The 26,011-nt window shown below is 45.5% G+C and overlaps 1 protein-coding gene across 3 annotated transcripts in view; it reads right to left on the bottom strand.

The window, feature by feature from the left end:
- SPTBN1 (spectrin beta, non-erythrocytic 1) overlaps positions 1-26,011 on the bottom strand; it is a 190,345-nt gene that overhangs the window by 105,505 nt on the left and 58,829 nt on the right. The window contains exon 1 of one of the 3 annotated variants that reach the window (XM_045787982.2): positions 1,829-2,383. The exons of the other annotated variants lie outside the window; for them this stretch is intronic. Coding sequence (XP_045643938.1) covers positions 1,829-1,937 — 109 coding nt within the window. The 5' untranslated portion in view covers positions 1,938-2,383. Of the gene's footprint in view, positions 1-1,828; positions 2,384-26,011 lie in introns of those variants that run through there. 3 annotated transcript variants of the gene reach the window in all.

Below are 26,011 nucleotides of genomic sequence, written 5' to 3'. Positions count from 1 at the left end.
CTGAAGGGATTTCCTTGAGAAACAGTAACGAGGTAAAAAAAGATATATATGGTGATATATATTTTTTTTAATTTAAATTTTCCTGTATCCAGAGAGGACAGTTTAAGACATTTCCTGTGTGTACGCTCCACCCTTCTCAGTAAGCAGTTTTACAACCATCCTGAAAGCTTTCAAATAACAGCCTTTTGTTACGGGTGGGCCTGTGAGTACACTGCTCCCCACACCTTCTTACACCTTCGCCTTGGTTTTGCATTTTTTTCTGAGACGACAGGAGTGGGCTGACGGGATGTTGGTAATAGGTTTTCTGATCAAGGATCCATCACTGGGTGCTTTCTCCTGGACGGCATGACACAATGAAGCAGGGAGACTTAGTCATGCTTACTAGCGGGGCATTCTGAATTCTCAACACCTAGAACTATGGGGCTTCCAGCACAGACCCAGAAGATAACAGACACACACCACCATTCCTCTCTTTACCATCTGCAAACTCTCCCTACCTCTCTGCCCCCCACCCCAAGTTTTCCCAAAACGCCAATTCCACCTTCAAAGAGCTCAAGGAGAATGAAGCAAAGACACATAACATTCTCTGGAGGGAATGGAGCTTCTTCTTAGCTAACTGCCCCAGGAATGCCGCATGGACTAGCAAATGTTTAAAATCACGTCCTGTTCTGCCTCTTGTTTTCCAGAAAAGTGTCATTACTGTCAACTATTTCACAAGACAAATAAACCTGTGAATGAAATATAGCCTCCCTCCCCTTCCCAATGAAAACATTCTAGGATTGAGCTGCTTCCTTCCTTCCTCCTCCTCACAAGAACCGCATTTGTGGCACCGAGAAGAGTTAAAATAAGAAACTGTGTGAAGGCCACTTTTTCACAGCATTAGCTAGAGCCACTCCTAGCCTACTACGGATTCCAGGGGCTTCCAAACGGAAGGAGTTCTGTTTTCAGTTATGAGCTCTTTTTCATGTGTAAGCTCTGAGAAACCGCCAGCCAGGCCTGCTGGTAGGGCAGGGACAGCCAAGGGCTGCAGGGCCACCCGAGCGGTGGGCTGCAGGCCCATCATCCCACACACTGCTGCACATAGGACCCCGCTCTCCATAAAAATATGTGCGGTAAAATACTGGATTCATTCAATTATTTGAGACTAATATAGACGCCAAGAAACCTGTAATTGATCCAACTAATCCAACCCATAGCCTTGGAATGACAATAACTGGCTTTCATTATAAATTACATAGCCTACTAAATTGATGGGAAGGCTCTCCCCAACACAATACATCAAAAGAGTTAAAATTAGGCTTCGGAATCAAAACTGTAATTTACCCAAGGCTTAGGAACAAAAAGACCCCTCCCTCCTCCCCTTTGCTATTGTTCTACGGGACTGGGTGTCGAGCAGCGCACTTTACACCTTTAGGATTCCCAAAGGTAAGAGGCTGGGGGGCTGGGAGACAGAGGCGACCCAGAATCAAATGCTTGCATACTAATAGGTCTATTAGCATTGATCCACTGAGCTGCAAAGATAGCTAAAAGGCCAGAAAATGTGTGCTCAGTGGGTAGCAGATACCTGACAACCTAGAGCCAAAAGGATACGAGAGCGAAAGCGAGAGAGGGAAAGGGACTCCAAATGGTGGCTTTGCTAGAGTAGAGTGAGAAACTGTCTCCTTTAAGGAGTGAATGGGGTGCTCGCAGCCAACCAGAGGCTTTGGGGCCGGGCCGTGCGGCGGCCCTTCTTCATTAGGGTCACGTACCATATGGCACAAATAAAATCTCGGAACCCCCGTAGGCACAGCCCCAGGGCAGGCCTGGCCTTTGGGAAGCGAGGGCTTACCTTGTAGTTGCTTGAATCTCCCTTCCAGCTGGTTGTAGTTGTAAGGCACCTGCCCCGTGTAGGCTGGCGACAGCGGCCCTGAGATGCTAGACGTCCTCTGCAATTCCATTATGCCCGGCGTAACGCCGTGGCGGGCTGCACGGTGGAAATCCCGCTCCGGCCCCCACCTACCCCCATCCAACACACAGGAGCTTCCGCACGGCTTGGCTCCCGGCCCCTGTGAAAAAGGCCGGACCTCAGGCAAGCCCCATTCCGGTCTGAAAGTCCAGCAGGCAGATCTGATAGGAAGTTGGCTGCAGGAGAGTCCACCTTAGCCCGGCCAGGAGTTACCACTCAGGCATCTAATTCCTTGTTGCTTTCCTTCCTTTTGTGGCTCTCGACTAGAAGCTTGAAATAAATTACCGAGGAGGGGCGGGAGGACGGACGGAGGGAGGGAAGGAGGTGCAAATCCTACTTTAAAATTTTTTTTAAATATGACCAATCCTAAGCATGCCCCGGTCGCCGAGCCCAGGAGCTCGCGGGAGCCTTACACACACCTCCTCCCGGCTGCCCGCGGCGGCCGCCGGTTTGTAATTTAATCAGGAGCCACTCTCCGTGCGCTGGGCGGTGATGTCACCTGATTAGCATAACAGCATTGTAGAGGAAACGCAGGCTGTACCACGAGGAGGGGCGCGGGGGAGGCCGGCCGGCCCGCGGCCCCCAACCCACAGGCGGCCCCGGCGCGCTGCGCACCGCCTCCACCGCCCCGGAGCCGGCGACCCCCGGGCCGGGCCCAGGACGCGCCCGCCGTGGTGGTACCTTCCCAAACAAAGCTGCTGGAATTACAATCTTTTGTTGAGAGCCTCATGTAACGGAAAAGTCTCCGATTACTATCACATGAAAAGGAGGCGGCCCGGGAGGGTGAGGAGCCCCGCAGGTCCCCGGCCCGGGCGGCTCATCCACTGCTCTGCGTCTGCGGAGATAACGCGGCCACGGGGGCCGCGCACCTGGGTGCACGCGGCGTCCCCACTGCGCGGGCGCCAACCACGAGGCGGCGACCCGGCCGGCCACCGTGTACAAGTGAGACAAAGTCACTCTGGGCACTGTGCAGGGCCACAGCGAGGGGAGGTGTAAGTTCAGCGCACAGAAGAATCTCCTCAACAGACTTCTGCGGCCATCAGAAGATGTTTAGCGGGAGGTTTGTTAACACTGACTCTATAATACGAATTCAATGCTAGATTTACGGGAGCACCGATTTGCAAGGCATTGTGGGAGAAAGGTACACAGGTAAACACCTCAAGGATCCCGGACTGAGGAGTTTACGAACGGATGGGGAGAAAAAAGAAAAGAAATTACCCTCAAATCCTACTTTGATTTTTAAAATGAGGCTCCTGAACTTTTGGGTTCTTCAAGATATTAAAACACTCCTCCTTAATTTCTCCCACCAGTCTCAAAAAAAAAAAAAAATCCTCTACAAAGACAAGAACAGTGATCAAAATGTATTTTTGGGAAATAACTGACCCAAGTTTTTCTTTCCCATCTTCCCCAAGTAACTACAGGCAGACAACAAATCACAACTTTGGCTTTCGCACATGGAGCCCTGCAGCAATACTCTTCCTAAGGTATTTCGTTCCTACGGGATTCCAATCTGCATTAAAGAGGTGGGCCTCCACTCCAGGATTACTTTAGTCCCCAGGGCACTTGTAATTCAAGCAACTGCATCCTGCCCCAGCTAGAGTTAAAACAAACCTGAAGTCTAGCTAGCTGCTCAAAAGAGCAACTCCCATTCCTACATCTACAGCACAGGCTTTTAAATACATCCAGCGTCAACCTTTAGCTTTCTAAAGCGGGGTCCAAGATTTGAAGGCATTTCTCATCACCCAGGATGTAGAGTAATTTCTAAAGCCCCTTTAACTGCCCACGGCTGCAATTCACAATGCTGACAGGAATGTGGCAAAATGTGGGGTTACTGGAAGAAGCAATGGACTGGGATTCTCAAGACCTGAGTTTCTAGTCCTGGCCAAGGCTCTTAATTGCCTATGACCTTAGAAGAAACCCTGGATTCTTTCTAAACCTCCTCTGTCAGACAGGGATAATTAATGCCTACCTCTACAAGGTCAATGAGGGAATGATGTGAAAATACCCTGACAATGATCATACCATTTAAAATTAGGAGTGTATTTTTCAAAACACACCTCTTGCATATTTTCCCCCACATATCACACCAAAGCTACAAAAAGTAGAACGGAGAATATTCTCAATTAAGATGTTAACAGGCCGTTCTTCACTATTAAATACAGTATATATTAATATTAAATATACTTCACTGTTAAATATGAAGTTTTAAGTCTAAGTGTCCAGCTGTGTGGGCCGAGACAATGAGACTGCAAAGTGCTTGCCAATTTACAATGCTTTATTTTTAATCTTTAAGCCACTTAGTGAATAGAGTATGAGTCACCATTCTTGAAGTCTCCCTTTCAGCTCCCTCTGGTATGGGGAAGTAGGTGAAAGAAGCTTTCTAATTAGCCAGGTTATGCACTAGGTGATGGGGGTAGAGGCTGGGACTAGTTTAGTGCACTCAGTACTAAACAGCAGACTCAGAATAAGCCAGGCAGAGTGAACAGATGCCAAGTATTGGAAAGAAAGGTTTTGAGGCTGGGGAAGGGTTTAATAACCCTGCAGGGGCAGGAGGTGAGAAGTGGGATCTATTTGCTGTGATGGGGCTCGGGAAGAAGAGGCAGAACCCTGATGACTCATCTGACCACCTCCAACTCAGCAGTGGGGAGGAGGTAAAGGAAGGCCAGAGGCACTCATTCTTTATTCCATTCAGTATTACTTGATGCCAGCTGTGTGCAAGGTACATTGCCCAGTGGAGGATTCAGAGATGGCTGGGCGAGTTCCTGGCCAAAGGAGATGGGACAAATATGCAAATAGTCCAACACCAGAGAAACAGGGGCTAAAGGAGGGGCGCTACAAGAGTTCAGAGGATAAGGGGACACAACTGCCTAGGAAGACAGGCAGAAACAACTCCAGGAGGGACTGGCATTGTGACCAAACCTTGAAACACAGGTAGACCAGCAACAGGCTGGGAAAGGGGGAGGCTTTCTCTCCTAGTTAGGGGTAGTTGGGAAGAAAAGGCACCAACTGGACTGTCCCAGGAAAAGCACCAGCGAGTACTACCCTTTGACTAGAGCATGCGGGACTGTCAGGCAGGAGGGAAACCCTGAGGGAACTAAGCCAGTACTGGAAACCATTGGAGACTTTTCAGCCAAAGGAAGATTAATCTGGCAGTGATCAATTAGAATGGGTAGAAAAGAGAGAGACTGAAAGCAGCAAGGTCATTCAGGTGGTTACTGGAGTTCTCCAGGTCAAAGGACTAGTCAGTGTGAGGCAATAGGAACAAAAAGGAACAGACTGATGCAAGTTTTAATCCATAGGACTCTGGTAACCAACTGTACGTGGGGTTCAAAGGCTAGGGTTGCAGAAGACTCTGGGGTTTTTAGAGCTGGCTGCAGGGTGGAGGGAAGGACGGATCATTTCTTTCTGGATACAATGAATTTGAGTTCCATGCAGCACTGAGGAGCGACATGTCCAGAAGGAGTCAAGGAGGTGGAGCAGGAGCTCAGGGCTGAGGATAGAGTCCCATACACCGTGAGAGAGACTGTAGTGGGCTTAAACCTGGGAAGGAAGGTAAGAGGCAAGCGGCTGGGGAAGGCCAGGGTCTGTAAGGAAGAAGAAAAAACAGTGGAGATACCAGAGAGCTATGGAATGACAGCCCAAGAGAAGAGACACTCAAGGAGTAAAGGGGTTAGAATGGCATCATGTGTTACAAAAAGAAGGAACCAGAAGTCAGAGAAGATGTGATCCAGTATGTGAATGAGGAGGTCAGTGGGATAATAAAAGCTAAAGCGAGGCTACAGGGGATTAAAGAATGTGGAGCAAAGGGAAGAAGAGCAAGAGGTAGAGGTGGTGAATAGGAATGAAAGGAGCAGGGGAAGGGGCTCTGGGCCAGGTCGAGCTGAGCATATCCTCTGTGCACAGGTTTCAGCCCTGAATTGGCACAGGTAGGAAAAGACCAGTGGGAAAATGGCTCAAAGGTATGGGTGGGGCAGTCAGCCTTACCCAAGAGGAGATACCCTTACCTTCAGAGGCAGGAGGGAAAGAAAGGAAGAAAAGAAGAAATTTAAAGGAATTTACCCAACTCTAACTTAATAAAGCAAGAGGCCAGGGATCCTACCCACAGTTTATCTGCAGTGCTCTAAGAAGAATCCTGGAGACACCTATGACAGAAACACACAGAATGTGAAAGGGAGCGTGAAGGGGAGCAAGATAGTTTTCAGAATGCTCAGTAGTCAACCAGGCTTTCCGCAGAAACAGACTCTCTGATTTCACCCTATCCCCTCGATGTTTTCTAATCTAAAAAACTAGTGTCCCTCACCCAGGGCAGGGATATCAACACATCTGGCCAACACTCTGGGAAGCGGCTGTGCCTGCCTTCAAGCTGCACCAAGATTCCAAGGCGTAATGACAGGTGACCACAACTGATGGGCGCAGTCAGCTATGGGATCGAAGCAACTGAAGCCCAGGCAACATGTATCCATCATCGTCGTGGTGCCAGAATGGTAAAACCAAGTCCCTATGGTTGCCTGTGGACAGCACAAATGAGAAGTGCTGCGGTGTGCTGAAAGGCCCCAGTCTGGAGTACTCCGGTTCACCCCATCTCCTGAGTGCCACGGAGAAGCGAATTAGTTGCATGTGTGTCTAACCTTCGCTGGGCCTCACAGTCCTCACCTGGAGGTCACACAGGTTGGAGTTCATGATCATAAAAAATTCCTTCTGGTTCTAAATGTATTTATCAGTGATAAATAATCTCCCCTGTCTTGGAGACTATTGTTGTAGCCCCAATTATCATCAATCTCCATATAAACGATTGGCCATAACAACAGTATCACGTCAGTACAGCACTTTGTAATTTACAAAATGCTTTCACATACATTTTCTCAAGTGACTAAACCTATGAGGGAGGTATCAGGTCCATTTTGCAGGCAAGATAACTGAGATTCAGAGAGGTACCATGCCTTGCCCCAGGCCCTACAGCTGATGAATGGCAGAGCCCCACCTGGACCCCAGACTGACCCAGTTTAGCCCTGTTTATCCCATGTACTTAGAGCATAATACCAGCTTACTCATGGTTTGCAAGATTTTCAGAAAAACCATAAAAAACTCAGTAAGTGGTATCAAGATACCTAAAACCCAAGCAAGCCTCCAAGGAACTTCTGCAACACCTAGTTGGGTCAGGAGCAGGCACATTTTCTGCTAATTCACATGCAAGTTGGTACTTTAAGGGTTCTCCTGTTGTGAATGGATTTTGTTTGGCCTTGTTTGCTTGGATTTTGTTCCTTTTCTCATACTTGGACCTATATACTAAGATTCTATATGATTTAGCATGTAGCATGTGAATGGAAACACTAAGTGATGAGATGAAGCCGATGTTTGTCCCAAGAGGCTTTATGAAGTCGGAGAGGTTTAAAAAAAGAAAGAAAGAAAGAAAGAAGACAAACGTTTTCCCTGCATCACAGCAAGCTTGAAAGGGTAAACTATGGAGTGTTCATTTCCTGAACATCTAAACATTAGCAAGATTGCAATGCCTGGGAGAGGATGGCCAACATGCTAAGATGTGATGGGATATGTACACACTGAAGGACTTGAAAAAGCAACCCAAGAGCTGGGAAAGAAGTGGTGGGAACAGGGAGGGACAGAACATAAGGAGGTTTCACATATAAACTGTTTTGCCAAATTCTCTGCCCTTTCCAGATCTGCCTTTCCTTCATCTGGACAACAGCTGGACAACCACAGCCATTTTCTCCTGAGCGTTTCGTTATAGGAAACCAAAATACTATTACTAAAATAATCCTCTTCCACTGGTATGGCCAGATAGAGAAGCAGGCTCCAAATTATGCCAGTGCATTTACTCCCCGGAGCTGAAGCTTATGTGATCTGTCTCACCTCTCCGGCCCACCCACCCCCTTCTCCAACCAGCCTCCTGCCCACTACTCACAGTCTTGAATCCTTACCTGTGGGCATTCTTTATCTGCCTCCCCTCTACTGTATAATGCCCTGAAAGCCTCTGACCCCCTAATTACCTAGTTACCGCTGTCCTTTCTCCGAAAGCCTGCCTCAGTATGTGTATTCTCAAAAACCCATCCCTTATTCGAAGGGGGAACTGCCCCACGTACCTGAAAGCTCAACCAGCTAACCAAACATACCACCATGAAATCCAGTCAAAAACAGAAAACAGAATTACCTGAAACCTTCTTCCCCTGCCCTCCCGAAAAGAACAATTTTCAGCAAGTCCACGTGGCGTCAGAACACATCTCTGACATTAGTGTTTCTGTTCACTGCTAGCTGCCTGCCACCCTTCCAGAACATCTCCTTTCTCCCCAGTGGCACTGTGCACCCAGGGCCCCCAGCCTGGACAGCCGGAAGCAGTCAGCAGCGCTTCCTCACGACCACGTGACTTCCGGAGATCAGGGCCTAGACCATTCCTCTGCTTACTCCCAAGGCATCACCCACGGAGCATCTGGGTCAGGGTTTAGAGGAGGAAAGGTGCTTAAAAACTGATGTGGAATCTAGGAATCTGGCTCTGCTACTTTCTAACTCCGTGATTCCCTGAGCCTTAAAAGTTGGCACAACAACGGGACTGACTTCATAGAGTTACTGTACAACTGAGATAAATGTTTAGGAAAGAGAATGTTGGGAAGATAGCCGCACTATCTGTACAATCATACAGCTATGATTACTCGTCTTTAAACTCCTCACAGGGGAAATTTCAAAAACTTAATTCTACCCCCACATTTGGCCACCTCTTCACCAAGGAGGCTACTGGCTGGAGGATGTTGTAGGTTTCCTTTGGAATCACTGACCTCGGACTAGGTACCGGAGCTGGTCCCGCCCTGGGTTTCTGGACAAAGGCAATTCAGAACGCGCAAGACCAGTTCTCCACCTGGGAGGTACTCACAAACCCCGTTCCCTTCTTTCACTCACCCCATTTTACACTGGGAAAGGCATATTCAAAATCATATTCTATAATAAAAGTAAAGCAGGAACACCTCAGAGATAACAACACAATATTCACTATGAAACAAGTTACAAAGGGCCTATGTTTTTATACAAAGGCCAAAGTTTATTTGAGGTGAGGCTATCAGATTTGATAGTTCAGAACTTAGAATACCTAGACAAATAAAAGGAAGACTAAAGGTATTTTTCATCTACAACAATTGCTATCTCTGTTCCTTAGAGGATACAGGTTTTTTTTTTCCTATCTCCTATACACACATACACACACATACTTCTACAAAATTATCTAGTTACATGGCTGCATCTGAAATACCAGAAGAAATCTAATTCCCATTTATATCTCTTTTCTGTTTCTTGTTCAGCTGGTCACAGCAGAATTGAATATAAAGTATCTGACATCTCTGCTGAGGAGGAGAAAAATGGCAAATGACACTCAGTAACAAGTACCCAAGGTCTTGGGGAAGGAATGCAGTCTATTGAATCTTCTACCCTGGCCAAACCTTATCCCTGTATTCTTATCACATCTGTTATCTGCACATGCAAAGCTTCCCTGTATGGGCAAAAGAACGCCCCAGTCCAGAGGCCCCACCTTTGGCAAACAGGTGTTGCTATGCCTGTGAATATAACACCAGCCAGAGCCAAGACGGGGCTCCTCGGCTACAGGCAGAGTGGTTCAAAGGAAGTGAACATCTGAGGAATGCAGCTGGGGCCAGGCCTGCTCTTGCCCAGGATTTTGGTTCTGCTTCCCACCTCCAACAGAGGGAAAAGGCTGACACACACAGGTGTTCACAGCCATTGGGCCAGAGTTTTACAAGGAAGCAGATGAGGCAGTGAGAAGACGCTGTTTCCTGGTAGCACAGCTCATAGGAAAAAACAGGAAGAGAGGAGATAGAAATCTATTCTTTGTGAAAATAGGCCTCTGGACTCTGCCCTCAGGTCTTCATACCCATGTTAACCTTTTCCAGAAGCTTCCCATAGGCTGTAATGAGAAAAGGTGAAAAGAGCAGATTAAACAGGTCCCCGGATAGGGAAGAAGGAAGAGGGAGGGGGAGGGGTGGAAACCTCATCATCAAGGCACAGGCCCCATATATCCTGGTCTATAGAGAGTCCAAAGTCAACCCATCTACATGTGCTCAGGCCCATCTGGGAACACAGGCCACACTGGAGGGACCCACAAAGTTATAAGAAGTGCAGGCACTTTCAACCTAGCTGAGAAAATAGGTCAGACAAATGGATGGACAGGGTCACGGACACACACCGTAGCATGTGACAAATGAAAACAGCGACAGTTACAGAAAGTACCATTCCAAATGGACCAACAACAGCGTCTCTCTACTTGGCTGAGATAAACACAGAGCAAAGTGGCGTTTCTCCCACACGAACACTCCCTGTGTCTATACTGTCTTATCTGCGATTTTAATGTGGCTTCTGGCCAAATCCCTGCCAACAAGTGCCACAGGAACAGGAGAGTGTAGGTTATTGTATTTGTTAGTTAGGGGTGGGGGGTGTTATTTCTTCTTCGTGGAAACGCAGGTCCCAATTACCCTGATGTAGGGCTATGGAGCACGGTGTGCAGCCCTGGCATGTTAAAATGTGAAATATTTTAAGGGTGCAGTCATTTCTTCCTCCTCAGCACCTGAGCTTCTGCCAATCTCTCAATGAGATAACACAGCCTCCTTCCCACAAGACTTTGCTAGGCAGCCACTCACTGGGCACAGGCCCTGAATAATTCATGGTCAGCCCGGACACTCAGGAGCACCAAGGCCTGCCAGCTGCCATGAGCTGGGAAGCCAGTTCCAGACTTACTATGAAAGAATTACCAACTATCAACTACCTCTGAGACCTTCTTCACAGAAACCAACCCCTCTTCCCACTTTTCTTCTCCCCATTTTCAACGAGGTACGTTCCCACCAGATCAAAGTGTAATTTTACTCTAAGGAAGACAGATGCCAAGTACTGATGGCATGAAGAGAAAGTGGTGCCCTCCCACAAAAGCACAGTCAGGGTGTCACTTCCCACTCAGGACACTGAGATGACATGGGTAAAGGGACAGCCACTGTGCCTGACACAACAGATGCTCAGTAAATGCCAGTCCTCGTCCCTTCCCCCTCCCTGTCCCTCTGCTCCAGCCAAGCTTGATCCACATCCCACCGCTGGTTTTGGCCTTTCCCACCTCCACGCCTCTGCTCTGGGCACTCCCCTCTCCTCTGTCTATCCTTGAAGCCAAGCCCCAAATGTCCATCCTCCAGAAAGATTTCCCGGATTATCCCTGCCGACATGACTGCTCCTTCTCAGAAATCCTATACCCACACCATCAGCCCCCCTGGCCTGGCACCTATCATGCCCTGCCCCAGAGTATTGCTTTTCTTGTGCACCAGTCCTATCAGCCTAATTAAAATAATGGAAAGTGCACCAGTTATGGACTCAAGAGAAGTGAAAAATGGGACTCCAGTCTCAGTTTTTGTCACTGACCGGCCTTGTGAGCCTGAGCCGGTCCCTTTGCTTCTCTGATTTTCTCCCTAAAAACCAGGGGATCTGAAATCGAAGAAAAGCTCTAAGGTCCTCTGGATATAAGGCTTTTGGAAATGCATCACAACCTGTTTTGGGGAAGACGCAAGTCTTGGATAAACTTCACTCTACATCCCCCAGCCCGGTATCCTCTACAAAGCAGCTGTTCAGAAACGACTCGGCCGTTTCAGAAGCCTCAACGCTGAACGGAAGCCTGAACAGAGCCTATGAGGGAGCTGGCACTGCCCGGAGAACTGCAGAGCCCACTCCACCTTATGTAACACTCCTTGGTCTACATGTTAATTCTTCACAAAAAGAAGATGAGAGTTCCAACTCCCAACAGGTGTCAAGAGGTCCTTTCCAAAATGTGTCCACCTAAGCCAACCATTTGATTTATGGATAAGGAGAATGAGGCACAGAGAGGCATGTGCAGAGATCCAGAGTAAGTTACCACATGCCAGAAATGAGGAAGTAGGCCTTCTGAATTCCTGCTGCCTTTCATTTCTAGGGCAAACCAGGAGTAGAGGACAGAGGAAGTGGCAGGCATTTCTCAGAGCTCTCTGTCCAGGAAGTGGGTCCAGGGCTCAAAATCAGGAAAAGCCTATCTTCATCGCCTCTCCCATCTCACCTTCCAGCTTCCAAATCCAAGGTGGAGCCAACAGGCTCATGCTAAGTGGCAGATGATGCTTATTTTCCACATTCCCTGATGTCCAGCATGTCCCAGCACAGACAGAATGAAGACCCAGACCCTGGTAATGACAGCTTCGATCCTACCTCACAGACCAACACAGAATCAAACACACTGTCAGCCCTAGGAAACTCTCAGTTTCCTGCACTGGACTTTTCTTTATAATTCTTAGGATGTTCTGAGAGAAGAGTTTACTTAGGATGCATTTTTTAAAAACATCTGTCAAATGGATTCGTTGATGATAACTAGAATTTTAATGACAGGTAAGGAGTGAAGTGAGCTAAGAGAGAAACCAAGCTCTTTTCCGAAACCTGACATGTTCATCTTCAAGCACCTCTCCACTTGCCTTTTATTGCCATTTCTCTCACCCTCTTAATTACCATCTAACCAGGGAAAAACACAGATTGTGACCATGATGGTGCCTTTCTCCACTACACCTTACTTTTTATAACATCATAAAAGCTTCAGTAGAGAATGTGGAGAAATTGGAATCCTTGTGCACTGCTAGTGGCAACGTAAAATGTTGCAGCTGCTGTGGAAAACGGCATGGAGGCTCCTCAGAAAATTAAAAAAAAAATACGTATGATGCAGCAATCCCACTTCCGGGTATATATCCACCCCCAGCCCCAAACCTGAAAGCAGGATCTCAAAGAGATATGTGCACGCCCACGTTCACTGCAGCATTTTTCACAAGAGCCGAGCGGTAGAAGCAACCCAAATGTCCACTGATGAATGAAGAGATAAAGAAAATGTGGCATATACACACAGCAGATTATTCTGCCTTAAAAAAGAAGGCCATCTTGTCCCATGCCACAACATGGATGACCCTGGAGGATGTCATGCTAAGTCATTATGAGTGCATCATGAGGAAAGCCAGCCATAGAAAGAAAAGTCCTGTATGATTCCACTTACACGCGGTATCAAGAGTAGTCAAACTCATGGAAACAGTGGAATGGAGGCTGCCAGGAGCTGGGGAGAGGGGGACGTGGGGGGTGGTTCAGTGGGTACAGAGTTTCAGTTTTCCAAGATGAAGTTCTAGAGATCTACTACCGAACAATGTAAATATAGCTAACACTACTGAACTGCACACTTAAAAATGGTTAAGATGGTAAATTTTATGTGTTTTTTACAATTAAAAATAATTTTTTAAAAAACCACTTTACTAAAGGGTCAGAGAGAATGCAGTACTGGGTATAGACAAACAGCAGGTCTAAAGCTATGCGGTATGTGTGTGTGACTCCGAGGCTCAAACAAACATTCTCAGATGCTATCGAACAACACACAGATCCCTCCAAGCCCACCCATCAACCCTTAAGAAAAAAAAAACTTTATGGGAATCCTGCCAACTGTCATTTTTATATATATATTTTAAAAAGAGGCCTAATACATTAGTTATTGATTCCAAACTGCATCCAAGCCTCATATCTGTGCACAGCACTGTGGGGTAACCTTCATTTACCAGCTAGCACTAGGGTCAGGCCTTAGCATCTCCAGAAGTCCAACCTCCATATTGTTCAGAAATGTTGTTTTTCCAGTCGGCATCTCTGAGATTGAGTCCCCAAAACACAGAAGCACTCACCTGGCAGTTTAGGAATAGTCAGTAGCAACACATCACAGTTAAGCAGGAGTGTGATCACTGACACACTTTGGGTGGGGGTGGGTGGGGTGTGTGTGTGTGTGTGCAAATGGGCCCACATGTGCACAGGATCGCCTTGGTGGATATTAAACAGACAAGTTTTCCTTACTCCTAAGGTTTTACGATACTCTAGTGTCAACTGCCCTGCAATACTTATATTTGCCCACCCAGCTGAAGAATACTGATGTCCTATCAGTATGGGCACATAGATAGTTTTCTGTCGATAATTTTAGTGTAGGGGCGCCTGGCTGGCTCAGTCGGTGGAGCCTGTGACTCTTGATCTCAGGGTTGTGAGTTTGAGCCCCATATTGCAGGTGGAGATTACTTAATAAATAAGTTTAAAAAAAAAAGAATTTTAGTGTAATAAAGGCTCATGAAGCAACAGACCAAGGTTCTTAACTGATCAAAATGTCCTTCTATCCTGCCTATTGGATGATGGAAGGGCAAACAGCAAAACACATTACACAGGAAACAGGTCTGTAATTTGAAGCTATTCTAATCGAGATTTGGTAACACTCTATAAAAATCTGCATTTCTGACTCATCAAACATAAAAAGGTAACAAAAAAATTAACAAGCGCCTAGGACTTGAGTCTGAGTCACTGAGCATTTCGTATTTCCTGGAGAAGGACAAAGGCTGCTATCATCCCTATACCCATGCGCAGTTTGCTTCTCACTGTATACACAGAAACCACCAGGAAAAGAGGCCAAAACTCACCTTGGTAACAAGAGGATGTTAGCCTGCTAACTGCCCGGGAGCTCACACACAATCTTAAAGGCTTAAGGGACCTTGGAATCTAACCAGTCCACCCCCTCATATTTTGCAAATGAGGGAACTGAGACTGGGAGTTGGATGATTCTCTCATGTCTCCACTGGCCAGGCCCGGTCGCGCCCAGGTGTCTTGGCTGCAATAACAGTGCCCACAATAGCCTGCTATCTGAAGCCACTTCTGTAAATACCATGAAAAAGCTCCATGACCCAGGGCCGCCTGGCTGACTCTGTCGGGAGAGCACAGGATTCTTGATCTTAGGGTTGTGAGTTCAAGTCCCACACTGGGCACAGAACTTACTTTACATGAATGAACGAACAAGCAAACTTTTTTTGAAACTTTGTGACCTAAGAAAAAGTTTTCCCGGGATGCCTGGGTGGCTCAGTCAGGTAAGCGTCTGCCTTCAGCTCAGGTCATGATCCCAGGGTCCTGGGATCAAGTCCCGCATCGGGCTCCCTGCTCAGCGGGGAATCTGCTTCCCCCTCTGCCTGTTCTGCCTGTGCTCCCCCTGCTTGTGTGCTACACGCACACTCTCTCTCTCTCTCTCTGACAAATAAAAATCTTAAAAAAAAAAAAAAAAGTCTTCCCTAGATACAGTAGGCATGTTACATAAAGTGCCCAGCTAGTATCTGTCACTTGGTAGGGTCTTAGGATACTTATTCAATTCTATCCTTCCTAAAAATGAAAAAAACTTGTTTTTTTCAGGTTTTGCAATCCACCAACAGTCATATCTAGGATTAAGTGTGTATTTCCATATCATATAAGATAATTCATTCTGTTTTTTAATATACTATTTAACACAGATAAATGTTTGCCCTTTTTTTTTTTAATAGATAGGTCACTTAGGCCTCCCTTTTTAAATCACTTTTCGCTTTTGCGTGACCCAAACAAAAAGAAAAAACACTGTAAAATATCAGATTCTTACCTCTGCTTTCCTGTTAAGTATAGGTAACATGTGTCCTATTGGGAAAGGTTTTAAAATAAACTCAATCATCACTGATGTCACAAGTGAGTGTTCATTGCTTAAAACCAAAACATAAAAGACTGTGCTCTAATTTCTGTTCCTGCAACAAGTCTCATCTTCTGAGTTTACTCAAGGGGACTCAGTCTTACTCACGATTCTCTAATATGGAATAAAAGTAGGGAGAGGTACAAGACTTTTTCCTCCCACCAATTAAAGGGCATTCAGAGACCTACAAATACTTATTCGAAGGAGAGCAATTTCCAGTAGAGTTGAAAAAGGCATGCCAAAGATAGGCATCAGAGGCTTGCAATGACCGCCCTGGACCACAGGACCTCTGATTTACGTTAGCACTAAAGCAGGCAGGCTGGGGCAAAGAGCAACCCGGTTCGGAAAACCTCAGATTGAAATCTGTTAAAGGGGGGGCTCATGCCCCCTACTAAAGACTGTTGTTAATATTATAGTAATATTTTTATAATCTTCTCCAAGATGAAAGCAATACACAAATTTGAAGTATTATAAATAATCCCACTGAAAATCTAGTAATATTTCTTCATTATCCCGTGATACCAAACTACAGCTGTCTCAACAAGGAGGAACAGGGGCTAAAGCTAAATAACCCCCACGAAGGACCAGCCTCTTCCAGTCAGAGCCAGCCTGTTCCACTGGGATTTTCTGCACTAAGCGTATCTCTCTTACCCCAAGGAACACAGCTCTCTCAATCCTATCTCCATCTCTCTCTCTCTCCCTCCCATCTTGACTGTTTCCAGGGGGACGGTGGCGTGGGGGGTAACTTCTCAACCTCTGCTCCAAGAAGAATGTTTAAATATCTTTACTGCACTTTCCTCCTGAATCATTCTCTCTGTAAATGCTTAGAGTTGTGATCGTTCTAATGAGCATAGAGTATAAACGTAAAACAGGCAAATGTAAGAGAAGATGCAAATGCACAGAATAGAACACTTTTTTTTAAGAAAATGGAAGTCTTTTTCAGTGCTTTTCCTGCCCCCCAGAAGGCCTGAGGGTCACACATGTTCTTTAAACACCACAGCGATCAGCCACAGGTCACCACTGTCTTTAAGTCACCAGAACATGTGCCCTTTGAACACGCCTGCTTTCCCACCTTGACTTCTCCTCTTCCACCTTGTGTGAATGCAATATTTCTTAATATGGAAGGCCTCCTTGCAGGAGGAGAGCAGAGCCCTCTCTTCGGAAGGTTTATTGATTGATTGACTGTTTTAGGGAGTGCAAGCGAGTGGGGGAGGGGCAGAATCCCAAGCAGTCTCCACCCTCAGCAGTGTGGAGCCAGATGCCGGGTCTGATCTCATGACCCTGAGATCATGACCTGAGCTGAAATCAAGAGTGGGACGCTGAACCGACTAAGCCACCCAGGTGCCCCCAGGTTTATTTTCATAATGAAATATAATTAACACCTCACACACAAGCCCACTGCGTGCAGACAGGGAGCTCGGTGCCTTCCACATTATTGTAAGATCTCTCAATAATCCCCAAGGTGGACTTTATGACTCATCATATAGAACTTGCTCACCACCTTAGAGCTGGTAAGTGGTAGAACAGGGATTTAATCTTGGACCATTCTTCCTTTCCCAGCATCAGCCCTGAGATGGACAGTCCTGGGTGCCTGAATGCAGACCCCTGGAACACTGGGCGCTCAGGCCACAGAGGGACTCCAAACTCGCATCCAGAGAGGCAGCCTGGGAGAGCCTTGGGGCCCATATAGTTTCCAAATGCTGGAGAGAATGCAGAATAATGTGAGCTAAGGAAAACGTGATATAATCCTGAAAATTGGAGGCCACGTGATAGAGAAAAAAAAAACAAAAACAAAAACCCAACAGAATCTGCTTTGCAGATTCATGACCAACATATCTGACACCACCCTCATCTACCCCGAGCATCTAGCAACCAAAAGAAAAACTTGGCATGAGGCTTTTATATACATAACCAAAACCAAACTCATGTTCCTCCCTCCTCCCATTCCCAGGCTCCACAGCCCACTGGAGAGCAAGTCCTCGGGATCCTACCTCAACAGTCTAAGTTCTTGCTCTCTCAAGCCTTTTGCCACTGCCCCAGTTTCGGGGCCTCTTCCTCGTCTCTTCCCTGGACAAACATGACATTCTCCCAAGATCACTCCCCTCCCTCCAGCCATCTCCCAAGCCATCCCCCTCGGGGTCCCCAGAGGGCTCCTCCTGACACAGAAGTCCAGGGCTGTCAGTGGTTCTCAGGTTGGGGCTTCACGACCCCTGAGGGTAGAAATCTAGGGAAGACCACTCAGTTTCATCCAGGTTGGCTCCAAATTTGCCATTTAACACAGTGAGGTAACAAATTAAATTCTATTTGAAAATACAAATTCTCCTGAGCTAAATGTTGAAAACCAGCGGCCAAAAGGATAAAAGCTGAACTCCTCGGCATGGCATTCAAGGCCCTCCTTGTCTGCACAATGAGTTTTCCCTCAAACTCCTTCTGCATTTCTGCACGTGGTTCCCTGAGAGAGCCAGGCACCATTTGCTCAGCTGAAAACTCCATCTACTGATGCTGCCTGTCCTGTGAGAAGTGAAAATCTCTGCTGACCACAGACTTGCGTTCACCTCGTTCACTTCATCACTCATCTCTCTATTTCTAATACTAACCACAGTACCTGGTGGGTGCTCGATAAAATTTCACTTAGTCATTCACTAATAAAATGACACAAAAATCAAATACCCCCTTACTCATTTAATAATCATGATTCACATAGCTTAAAAACAGAGAGGCCACTTTGATGTCCTTTTAAATGCACCTGCTACCACTAATTAGTAGATCAACAGTAGCATTTTAAAAAAATGGGAGAGAATAGAAAACATCATAGCATCTCATGAATTCAAGTTCAGCATCACATTGTGAAACTTAAATGTGGGTGAATACACAAACACACCCACATACATTAATTTTTGCGTGTACTGATTACCGTGTAAAATATATTTCCTACTGATACTCTGCTCAAATTATTTTCTGTCAAAATCTTAAGCCAGTTATAGATTGGATCAACATGATCAGTCGGAAGTCTTCTGTTCAGTTTAAGAAACATAGAAACTTCAACCTCTATGATAAAATTCAGTTCAGACAATAATGGTGTTAGGTGTGCCAATTAAAATGGCTCCCTGGATGTGAGGGGGTCTAAAAAAAAAAAAAGATCTTCATGTGGGCACACCTGAAGATTACACCTGATGAAATGCACAAAGCAAGCTGCAGAAGCACACCTGTTAACTCAGTGCTGTGCGTTTCGGGTTTCGAATTCGTATCAAGTATATCCTCCAGCCTTGCCTCCTCTCCCTCCTGTATTTCTCAAAGCTGTCTTGAATACCTCTACATTATTTACAAGCATCCCTACTAACACTGGCCTTCCCTCAAATGGCTGGAGACAACTCCATGGACGGTGTGTTTAGGGGCTCAGGGAAAAGCTGGAAGCACACACTAATCCTCTGCAGAGTGACCAGCTCCAGGTATAAAGTTTTGTGTTTTCACGAACACAGGGACATATAAAGGGCTAATCGATTTGGTCTGTAAACTCATTTCTGTAAAATCAGCTTCAGGACTGTCAACCCTGGGAACTGTCGAACCCATCTCAAAAAAGGTAAAAATTGACCAAGGGCCGAGCTGGCTAAATGACACACTGCCAGTCCCATGGACCTAGAAAGTTGCTGGATAGCTTTTGTTGTTAACGAAAGAAGAAAAGGTTTAAATTAAACACCGGTTAAGGGGCCTCTGGGTGACTCAGTCAGTTAAGCATCTGCCTTCAGCTCAGGTCATGATCCTGGAGTCTCAGGATCGAGCCCCACATCGGTCTCTCTGTTCGGCAGGGCGTCTGCTTCTCCCTCTCCCTCTGATCCTCCCCCATCTTGTGCTCTCTAATAAATAAATAAAATATTTTTTAAAAAATTTAAAAAAATAAACACCGGTTAAAACGACAACAATGACAACAGCACTCTAGTCCACGTGTAGCCTTGTCTGAGGGATAGATGAATGGCCTTTGGCCGTCATAGCGAAATAAAAGTATTCTAGGAACCATAAACTACAATTATGGCATTCTATTCCCTGTCATGCTTGGCCACCACATTCACCAAATTCCCTATGTCCTTAAAGTCACAATACATTATTCCAGGAGGACAAGTGTGGCCAGCATTTATAAATTTGTAATGACCCATTAAATCATCAACTCCAACTGCTGGCACCCACTCAAGGCTAACTGACACACGAGAAAACACAGGCAAACTGCAGGCCAACCTAGGAGTGCGCACCTCTTTAAAAATGCCCCCATCAAGCACCTTCAATATCCTGAAACATGGAAGGTAAAGAGATAAAGAGCTTTTGAGAGAGGTCCAGAAGCACAGCAATGACCTGAGGAAGGAGTGGACAAATAAATCTTTAGCTCTAGCTCTTTGGGGGCAAAAAAGTATAAAACCCTAGGAGCGGACACTTGCAGCACAAAAGGAAGCAGGGGCCACACTGAGAGCATCATGTGAAAAATATCTGATCCTCTGTGTAATGGTTTGTACCAGCTTAAAAATTATGCCCCAAACTTCCAACAGCATCTCTATAAGTTAATATTGTAGTAGAGAGATGAGATCCTGCAAGAATGAAAATCTAAGACGAATACTCTCTGGTGAGAGAAAGATTAAACTCCAGATTAACTATCAACATGTCCTGCTTCTGCTTATTACTACAAAAAAAGGTGTTTCAATAATATGCATGGAAAGTATCTCAAAAGACACGCGTCAAACTTTTAAAAGGAATTCTCTCTTACATTATAATGTAAAATTCTTAAACACAAAGAACTAACTCTTTGACGGGTATCATAGAAATTAGGGGCAAATTTTCCCCAAATGAAGTGGATACTTGGTAGATCTGACCATGAATGGCTCTTCAATCTGACAAGTAAAAGCACCTAACTGCATTCTGATTTCTATGAGGCGCTGTAGGAAATGTTGAAAGAAGTATTATTCAGTCACAATCTCAAGGGGTTTACTGATCAGCTGGAGAGAGAATATGGATACACACACCTGAAGCACACACATGTAACTAATATGATTCAGGGGGTAGGATACGGAAAGCAACAGGCAAAGAAGTTTCTTGAAAATGTCAGTCTGAGCCACACAGGAGATGGCTTCATGGAGGAGCCAGGGCTCAGGCTGGAGACAGTGGAGAGGCTTGGGTTTCCTCAAGACCTACAGGGCGATCCAACAGGTAACAGGGAATGAGGGGAGGGCCGGCGACTGGCAAATAGCCCAGCATCTCTCTGATGCTGTTAAGATGCCTACAGACACAATCATGTGGCTAGTAAAGCAATTTCACATAGGTGCTCAAGAAATCTAAAGAGTCTGCAGAAATTTAAACCTGTATGGCAAAATTTTTCTCAGCCTCACCCAATAACGTGTCCATCGCCCAATGATGTCACTACCTCAGGGTTCTGAAAATTCACAGGTTTGCAGGAAAGAGGTCAAAACTCAAGCTCAGCAAATTCCCCTGAAGATTACCCCAATGAGAATAAGGAAAAAGAAATGTGGAAAGGGGACATGTTTTTCTTTTTTTTTTTTTTTAAGACTTTATTTATTGAGAGAGAGAGAGAGTGCGCGAGCACAAGAAGGGGGAGTTGCTGAGGGAGAAGCAGGCTCCCGCTGAGCAAGGTGCCCAAGGTGGGGCTCAATCTCAGGACCCTGCGATCATGATCTGAGTCAAAGGCAAACGCTTAACCCACTGAGTCACCCAGGTGCCCCGGGACATGTTTTTCAACCAGAGAATGAAGAGGCTAAGATTTAGGTTTTGGGGAAGGCTCACAACACTTTTATGTAATCCTGTCACATTCATTGCTTATTTTATACACATGATCTATTTCCCCAAAATAGATTAAATGTGGGTAAGGAGCATGGTAATATGGTGCTTACAGTGTTGTAATGCTAAAAAAATCTGGAATGGTGCCATTACTGGGCACCTGTCATACTCTAAGAATGGTGCTGATCCTTGAGGCCTCAAGAAGACAGGATGGGACAGAGAGTTTCCAAGAAACAAAATAGTTAAATTCACAAGTTAACAACTTAGGTACAAACAAAGCATCTTATTAGAGGCACAGTCTAAAGACGGAAATGCTAATGTTCATTCCTCTTTGTGAACTTTATTGTTTCAAAGACCTTAATGGAAGCTGTACATTATTGGTTGTTTTTTAAAAAATATTTTATTTATTTGAGAGAGAAAGCGAGCGCACACAGGTGGGGGGAGGAGCAAAGAGGGAGGGAGAAACAGGCTGCCCACTGAGCCCAACACGGGGCTTGATCCCAGGACTCTGGGCTCATGACCTGAGCAGACGGCAGACTTACCCAAATGAGTACCCAGGTGCCCCTGACTTTTTTTTTTTTTTTAAGAAAGCAATCAGACAATAGCAAATGTCACCTTGTCATTTTATAACAGTTTTATTTCTGAATCAACAACATCAATCTATCTGAAAATGTGCTGGGGGCATTTTTGTTACTTATTGTTATCTGCCCAGCACCCACCTCCTTTTTCAGGAACAGGTCCATGATTGCAGAGAGAGCCGCCATGCTCTTACATCCCTCCACACCCTGCACCACAGTTCACTGGTTCAGGAGTAGCCCCCTGACCAAAGTCTAATAAACTATAGCCTCCCTATCAACCCCCCCCACCATGTTTCCAACTGAAACTAGAAGAATGGGGAGAGTGGCGGATACAACATCCAGGGGCAGACAGCAATCATCTTTCAGTCACCTGAAAGACTACCTCCAAGGGGAGAGACGCTAAAAACAAGAGACTGAGAGATGGAAAGCTTAATTTCTGTGATTCCTGGGGCTGTCTATACCCTGCCTTTCCCTTGGGTTGGCTGCTTAACTCTTCCTTTGATCATGCAGAATGCCCCAGCATCTTTCCCCCAAAGTCCCAATATAAAGTACAGTCTTCCACCACACTGCAATTCTGCATTAGAAATGCAAACCACAGCCTCTGTCAGCCAAATGCCCTCTAAGTTGTGAATGGATGGTGCTGGTATGTTTTGTACATATGACTTCCTGCTCTTCTCCAGCATTGTGGATACATCTTCCTCTTCTTCTTCTTTTTTTCTTTTTTGAGAGAGAGATGGAAGAAAGGAGAGAGAGAGAGCAGGGGAGGGGCAGAGGGAGAGAGAAAAACCCAAGCAGTCTCCACAGCCAGCACAGAGCACAATACAGGGCTCAATCCCATGACCCTGTGATCATGACCCAGGCCGAAATCAAGGGTAGGACACTCAACCGACTAAGACACCCAGGCACCCCGTGGATAACTCTTCTAAAGTAATCATTTGCAGGGGCCCCTGGCTGGCTCAGTCTATAGAGCATGTGTCTCTAGAGCTCAGGGTCGTGAGTCTGAGTCCCACGCTGGGTGTGGAGCCTACCTAAAATGTAAATAAGCAAATGTATGTATGTATGTGTGTATGTATGTAATCATTTGTAAGTATCCAGTTGGCCACGGCCTGGTGTAGTAAGATTATTTGGGCCAATCAGAGCCCCATCTCCGTATTCAATCTCACAGAAATTTTACTAGAGAAAACCAGGATTTTAGCGAGTCATCTGGCAAGGAGGTCAAAAGAGAAAAGATTGGCAAGAGGTAGAGCTGGAATTACAGTACCCCAAAGCCACGTGTGAGCTGAGTCAGGAGCGGGCAGATACGAATACTCTGTACAGGGCTCCAGTGAAGGAGGCAGGCAGCCCACGTGAAGGATGAAGAAGGTCTCCGGCCCCATAGCAGCCACAGTCGCGAATGGATTTCTAGGGCTCGTCAGCCTGAAATTTTGCACTAACCCTCCCTCACGCCTCCCTCACTCCACTACAGACAGAGCCTTTTTTACTCAGATAATTCAAGTGAATTTCTGTTCCTGACAACCAAAAAGAACTACCCAAAAATAACTCTGAATGCAGGATTCTTTTCGGAGAAGCCAAACAGCAGACACAGACCGAATGCTTGTTACCTTGTTACTCAGATCCCTCCCTCCCAGTGGATTACTATTTAATGGGATCATGTCAAGACTGACAAATATGCCTTTGAATAACCAAAACCATCTTCTTTAATCAACTTGGTGTCAAAAATCAAAATGTAATTTAAGAAACTAACATCTAGGCATCAATCTCTCTACAAATCAGAAAACTAAACTGAATGGTATCACGGAAAACAGTGGTTAAATAAGACCTTAGGTCTTTGAACTGCATTAATATAAAACCTACTTTTTGACACTTTTGGTTCTTCCTAACCGTCGACATTTTATTTTTAAAGTGTAGAGGACTTTACAAATGTCCTGTGTGTAAACTGTATCTTCCCTTTTTATCTTTCTATGATGGTACCTGTTCACAGGTCTACTTTAGTAGAAACTGGCGAAGGAGTTAAACTACGTAAGTGCATTTAATAAATAACCACATGAGACACCAAACAACAAAATGAAAAACTTCCTAAGTCCACAGTACTTTCAGATACCTACAATGGATCTGCCATCTGTTTCCAGGAACTGCCAGATAAAAAAGTATTAAGATGTTAGTAGCTTTCATAGAATTTTCCTGCTCTTTCTCACTAATCTACCACAATTACTTACATAAGAGAGCAGAGGGAGAAATGAGGTACTGATGCATGCTATAACATAGATGAACCTTGAAAATGCTTTGTTAAGTAAAAGAAGCCCCGTCACAAAAGGCCCGATTCCCTTTATATAAAATGCCCAGAATAGGCAAATCCATAGTCAGAAAGTAGAGTAGCGGTTGCCTGGAGCTAGGGCGAGTGGGAAAATGGGAAGTGACCGCTAATGTGTATGGGATTTCTTTCTGGGGTGATTACGATGTTCCGGAATTAGTGGTGACTGTTGCACAGCTTTGTGAGTATATTAACCACTAAAGTGTATACTTGACAGAGGCAAATTTTATAATATGTAAATTATATCTCAATAAAGCTGATATTTAAGAGTCAGACAGATGGGGACAGGGTACACTGGCAGAAAGAGCCAGGAAAAGAAAAATCTTAAGTTTTTCCTCTTGCTTACCCAGACAGTCCCCAACAAAAGTTAAGTTATATTCCCTAATAAGTTCATTCGCAAATTAACCACCAAATGTATGGGATTTTCTCATAGAAATGATGGTTGGAGTTCCTTAAAAATAAGAGGCTGACTTAAGGAAAGTATTCTGGTGGGGTGGGAAAAGGAGTTAAGGCAAAGGCTAAGGGTGGAGTAAGAGAGGACTAAAGGGGTAAGGATCAAGGGAAGTCCTGCAGGTGGCTGAGAAATGAGAATGGGGCTCGAGAAGACGGGGGCAGGAACGGGGGCTGGGTTAGGAAGAGGGAATGGTGTGTGGTTAAGCGGTGCAGTGAAGGAGAGGAAGGGCAGGCCAGTGCTCCCCGCCAGGATCATTCAACTCAGACACTATGGGATGTCAGCATCGCTAAGGTGAGAACACAATGTGAAGGGTGTAAGGAACAGCAGCAGGAACCCAGGCTGATTTCCAGAGTGGGGAAGGGGTCATCTCCAGCAGTCAGAGGAAAGGGAGGGAAAGAAGACCTGAGACAACTGTATCCAAACAAGAAAGAAACCATTCCTGCATTCCTCTGGTCAGGAAACTGCTGAAGCTGTATGTACACAGAAAATAAATTGAGGGTATAACCTAGAACTCCATGTAATGACCTAAACAGACTTTCTCCTCAATAGTTTTCATGAACCTCTTCAGTATGAAATGCTCTTTCAGATTCAGATTTCATAAATAATGGGTGGTATATTTACTGTGCACTAGGGACCATGCCTCTCTCTCAAATAATCCCAAATAATGCAAAATTTAGGCAAACAGCTTCAAGAGTGGGTGAGGAAAATAATGGATAGCTGTTAAAGCCCTGTTAATCCTGACTATAGAAACCCATTCCATCATGTGAGAAGTCTCTCCCTTGGGCCATAGAAGTGCTGCATCCGAACAGGGCGGGTGCGTGTGCAAGTAAGAAAAGTTCTCGATTTAATTTTAGAGGAATGAGTCCAACCTTGAGAAGCCAAAAGCAGACTTTGCGTTTTAATGAGAGGGGTCCTTGGGGATCTGCAACCTGGCCTCTTTGGTTTTGCGGCGCTGGAAACAAAGCAGCCATGCCCAGGTTCAGGCCGCCGTCCCTCCCCAAGTTCCAATGATCTTCACACGACTCCATCCACCCTCTTCAAATGACTGCCATTCTTCCTCTTGTGGTCAGCCTTTGCCTCTAAATTACTAGAGCACTAACTGCCTATACCCCCTTCCTGGAACTTGCATACATGTCTAGTTAATGTTTCGTGTAAATAGGTTTTATCTTCCTAATTAGACAATTCTAGACCATGTTTTACAGATCTCTTTATATACCCAATAGCACACTGGCTTTGTACTCCCACTAGAAAGAAGTCAAATATTTTATATATAATATAAATATATATCTTTTATTCATTTTGGCAGGGGCAGCGGATTATGAATTAATAGTCTAATCCTGGAAAGTTTCTAAGTAAAACCATCATATTACAGGAGACCATAAAAAATATAAAGCCAATA

Source organism: Ursus americanus, chromosome 7 (genome assembly GCF_024610735.1).
Source record: "Ursus americanus isolate L20-20 chromosome 7, mUrsAme1.1.p, whole genome shotgun sequence".
In the NCBI taxonomy this organism is placed as follows: domain Eukaryota; kingdom Metazoa; phylum Chordata; class Mammalia; order Carnivora; family Ursidae; genus Ursus; species Ursus americanus.
Note: the sequence above shows the minus strand (reverse complement) of the source record. Positions and strands in the feature narration are given on the sequence as shown.